The sequence below is a fragment of the Coregonus lavaretus genome (assembly GCF_964263955.1).
Source record: "Coregonus lavaretus genome assembly, contig: HAP1_SCAFFOLD_2375, whole genome shotgun sequence".
Taxonomy (NCBI): domain Eukaryota; kingdom Metazoa; phylum Chordata; class Actinopteri; order Salmoniformes; family Salmonidae; genus Coregonus; species Coregonus lavaretus.
This window is the reverse complement of record NW_028164737.1, coordinates 20,517-25,330: the sequence shown is the minus strand read 5'-3', so window position 1 is coordinate 25,330 and position 4,814 is coordinate 20,517. Positions and strand designations below refer to the sequence as shown.

The 4,814-nt window shown below is 42.7% G+C and overlaps 1 protein-coding gene across 1 annotated transcript; it reads left to right on the top strand.

Annotated features, from left to right (window-relative positions):
• The first annotated feature begins 969 nt into the window (after positions 1–969).
• LOC311116703 (small ribosomal subunit protein eS19-like) lies at positions 970–4,468 on the top strand. Its single transcript, XM_084191750.1, has 5 exons — positions 970–2,020; positions 2,147–2,247; positions 2,482–2,665; positions 3,318–3,372; positions 4,398–4,468. The coding sequence occupies exons 1-5, from the start codon at positions 1,950–1,952 to the stop codon at positions 4,440–4,442; spliced, it is 456 nt and encodes a 151-aa protein (XP_084047876.1). The 5' UTR covers positions 970–1,949; the 3' UTR covers positions 4,443–4,468.
• Positions 4,469–4,814: the final 346 nt, after the last annotated feature.

Below are 4,814 nucleotides of genomic sequence, written 5' to 3'. Positions count from 1 at the left end.
CAATCCCCCCACCTCAACCCAATTGAGATGGTTTGGGATGAGTCGGAATGGCAGAGTGAAGGAAAATCAGCCAACAAGTGCTAAGCATATGTGGGAACTCCTTCAAGACTGTTGGAAAAGCATTCCAGGTGAACCTGGTTGAGAGAATGCCAAGAGTGTACAAAGCTGTCATCAAGGCAAAGGGTGGCTATTTGAAGAATCTCAAATATAAACAAAAATCTCATTTGTTTAACACTTTTTTGGTTACTACATGATTCCATATGTGTTATTTCATAGTTTTGATGTGTTCATTATTATTCTACCATGTAGAAAATAGTAAAAATAAAGAAAAACCCTTGAATGAGTAGGTGTGTCCAAACTTTTGACTGGTACTGTATATATTTTATATATATGTATTTGCAAAAAAATATGGGTGACTGGAAATGATGCAGACAATTACATTGATGGAAGCAACAATCTATCTGCAATATTAAAGCTTATCTACCCCCTTTAAAAAATAAAATAATAATAATAAGATATGGTTACAATGCATTTCACAGATCTTGAAATACTGACGTGATATTTCACAAGATTATTATAATAAAAACATCAGTTTGAAATACATCATCCTGGTTATTGCATTCACTGTGCAGACTATAGTAACATTAGACATTAGTATCCTATTGCTGCAATAAAAATGTACTTCCATATACCACTAAAAAACTGCTAATTAATTCCTATTGCTGCTCCAGGGCATTTGCCTCTTCTTTTGCTGACAATTTCATAATTCAAGGCATTTGATTGTGAAGTAGCCTTAACCTTGGACACTGCATGCTGCTTTGAAATGCAGCAGGTTGTACTCTGATTGGGCTAGAAATTCATCAACAGGCCATCTTGTGATGAAAATTTCAACGTACAGGGTGAGGTCATATATCGCGAGAGTGAACGCGATCCGCCCGTTTTAACACGGGCTGGAAACCCCGTCCAACCCTCTTCCTCTCGCTGTCCACAAGCAAGGTAAAAGGATGTCTGTTCTCTGGCTTTATTTGAACAAATGTATGACGTTTTCGTGATAATTATTCTCCCATAACTGACCGCGTATACATTAAACAATCAATTAACAACTACCGGGTTTTCCGGGAAGTACAGAATCGTGTAGATTATTTACAATATATGTAAAGTTGCATGCGGCCCTCACACACGTATCTTACAGTGATGGCTGCCCCCATGCCTCTGCATTGAGGCCTAAACATTTCGCGTTTACTTTGTCCATTTTAGAAGAGACTATCTTATCTGCGCTAACGGTCTCTTCCATTTGAATGTACTACGCTCTTCGGCTTTTGAACTGTGATCCTTCTTATACTGGCTGGATTTCTGCCTCGAATTTCTGTGGTTACATGTCTGGGCTTCTACCGAGGTTCACTGCTAACGTTGTGGCTAACTCTTGCTAATTAGATAACTACCATCACATGCCGGTGACCGGTTTGTTTTGTGAGCTGGTTAGCCCAACTAGGCTTTGATATCAGTTATTTGCTTAAATTGTCCTTCAGATAATGCAATATTATTCACTATGAGGGATTCATGTTATCACGAGATTGTGAATATTTTCTATCACCGCTGTCCAACAGGAAGGTAGGTTACCTTAATAATTAATTAGCCAACTAACGTTAATTGCCTGCTTAAGCAAGCCGTTCATCACCCATGTGGTTAGTTAAGTAACTAGTTAGCTAGATATGTGGTTTGCAGGAAAGTTGTCAATAGCAGTGTATAGACACTTGCAATCATCAGATGAACTGTTTTCTGATTATTGGGGTAGTTGAGTCATCCTATCATCTGCACATTATATACCTAACGTTAGTTACATGACAGCTAGGCTACATATTGAATGTACTCAGGACCTTCATTGCAGTCTGCATTGCCATCATTAATGCATTGTACCTCATTGAAGTTCTCCTCTCCCTCTCTCACAGATGCCTGGTGTCACCGTGAAAGACGTCAACCAGCAGGAGTTTGTCCGTGCCCTGTCGGCTTTCCTGAAGAAGTGAGTTTTCCACTGAGTTCTTTAATATAAGCATGTGTAGTCGCATACACGTGAAGCCTTGTTAAATTCTTGCTTAGTAATGCGTTGAGGTTTTCTGATTGACTAAGTATGCTTTTCATGTTCTAGGTCAGGAAAGCTGAAGGTTCCAGATTGGGTGGACATTGTCAAGCTGGCCAAACACAAGGAGCTGGCCCCCAGCGACGAGAACTGGTTCTACACCAGAGCTGGTATGATTTAGACCATTGACACCCCATGACATTCTTCCCTTCAGGACTACCTGTTTTCTCATTCCATAAGTCTAGTTTGGTAGGTACAATCTGTTATTGGCATTGGTTTAGACCCAAATTGGCCACAAAATATTTTCCTCACCGTTAGTGCGGAAGTATGGAACAAGATCATTGTGACTCTGACCATCAGTGGTATTAACCCCTCTCATTTTGTTCCCCTCTTCTCCCTCCCAGCTTCCACAGTGCGCCACCTGTACCTGCGTGGGGGTGCCGGTGTGGGCTCCATGACCAAGATCTACGGTGGTCGCCAGAGGAACGGTGTGTGCCCCGCCCACTTCAGCGTCGGCTCCAAAAATGTGGCCCGTAAGGTGCTGCAAGCCCTCGAGCTTCTCAAGATGGTGGAGAAGAACCCCAACGGGTGAGTTGAACCATGCTGGTTAGAATGTTGTCCCTAGTCACTGATCCAAGGTCGGCGTTCTCATTGGTCCTTATGGTTAGGATTGGGGTAAATGAGCTGGTCCTACATCGCTACTTCTACTGAGAACAGAGTGAAACACCAGATATGGACTGTTTTATTACGTCACCCAGTCCTGGTCCCAGAGCACCACTGGGTTGAGGATTTTAAATTCAGTTTGCATGCTGCGCCTAACAAAGACCAAACGCCTTGAAACCGGGAAAAAAATGTTCTTGTTGAACCCATTTTGTGTCCACTGAACACAACTGTATACAAAGTATCTTACAAGTGCTCAATTTCATTCGTTTTGATTATTTTATTTGCATGAAATCTGGATGAACATAACTATTGTGATCTGACCAGGCGCATTCAGATGTGTTAATTGATTTTGTAGCATTCTAGCAATTTCTGCACATGGGTGGGCACATCTCATCCTATGGCGGTTGTGTAGTGGTGTCATTGCCAAAGTGTTCCGGTCTCTAGTGTTGAGTCAGTTGACCTGTATAAGGGATGTTGATGTCTTTGCGTTGTTGATGTACAGAATGGAGTTGATCTGTTAGTATGGAGGAGTGTTAATTTGTTCTTGCTGACTCAATGAACCTCTTCTCTCTCGCAGTGGTCGCAGACTAACCGCCCAGGGAACCAGAGATCTGGACAGGATTGCTGGCCAGGTGAGGCCCTTTTCTTTACCCCCACCAGCAGGGTTTGGTTACCTTGCTTCTGGAGAGCCCATGGGTTGTGCAGGCCTGTTCCAGAAATACGGCAAAATAAATAGGTTAAATCGGGACCGTGAGATAATTTGGTCAAATTGGGGGGGCTTATTTGACCTTTAACACATGTTCAAGTGTAACCTATACAGGTGTGGCGTGAAATGGAAATGTGTTTTTTGCATATCCCACATATCTAACCGCTAGGCAATCTGCCGCCTTGCTTGGCTGGAATAAAGGCTTTATTGCCCCAAGGCTCCCCAGGACCAGGGTACCGCCTACTTGTACCTCATAGTATCAGGCCTGTGGGCCCTTATCTAAAAAGTCATCACTAAAACATGTCCCCCTGCACTTTGATGGTAGAACATCCCAGACAGTGCATGTAATGAGAGCATCAGCACAGTGTTGCCCAAGCATGCAGCCTGCTTTTTGAATTCAGCCAGCTGTCCTTGGTTTAGATTTATTCTCTAACTTTGCTCCTGAGCCTCGCAGCCTGCATAATGAGTGTCAGTCGTAGTTTTTTTTACTGTGGTAAAAACAAACAGCAGCTCAGCCGCTGTCGGCTTCAATCTGAGTGTGCCTAAGAGGAACAACGGTGTGACAATCCAAGGGTAAACCAGCAGAGGGAATTTCATGCTGACTGAATCCACCATATGGTGCAGCTTTTCACTGTTGATCCTTTGTTAACAGCTGAATTTAGATGAGCTAACCTGGCCCTCCCTGGCTGCTACATGGTGGCGTCATTGATCGGCTCGCTTGGCTTCCCCCTGTGGTGTTTTTGATGGCTTAAGAAATAGTTTATATCCCAGGGAGCTAGGTATGTCATGTGCTCTCACCGACATGACTGGCGTTTCTGACGGGTTGTAGTGAAGTCAATGTCCTCAAGCTGTTAGTTTTATTCCAGGCCTCATTACTTTGTTAGATCAAGAGCTCACTGGAATAACCTCTGAACAAATCTACAGCACTGTCTTTTTGATTTGTTTCCCCAGGTTGCAGCTGCAAAGTTGCCCCCGAAGGCTGCACCTACAGTTTAATAAATCTATTTTTGGAGAAGGTGAAATCTTGTCTGTGCTTCTTTCAAACCTGAGCAAGTTGGATTTGACCAACAATTGATGGGACCTCTTTGTGGTCGCTTCCATGGGCTTATGGTTTTACATACCAATGTTAGATATGTAACCTCTTTGGTCTTGATGTCATTGGGGGACTGGACTGATGAAGTGTATATTTTGTGATGGCTGTCTGTTTAGTCTACACACAATGTGGTTTATGTTAAGAGAATTTCTATGAACTTCCAAAATATTACTCACCTCATGAGCTTAGTTAAACTCTTACCCTATCGTACCGGTAACTCAAACTATTTGTCATTTGAGTCTTAACTATGCATAGCTTCAAAATGTTTTACTATC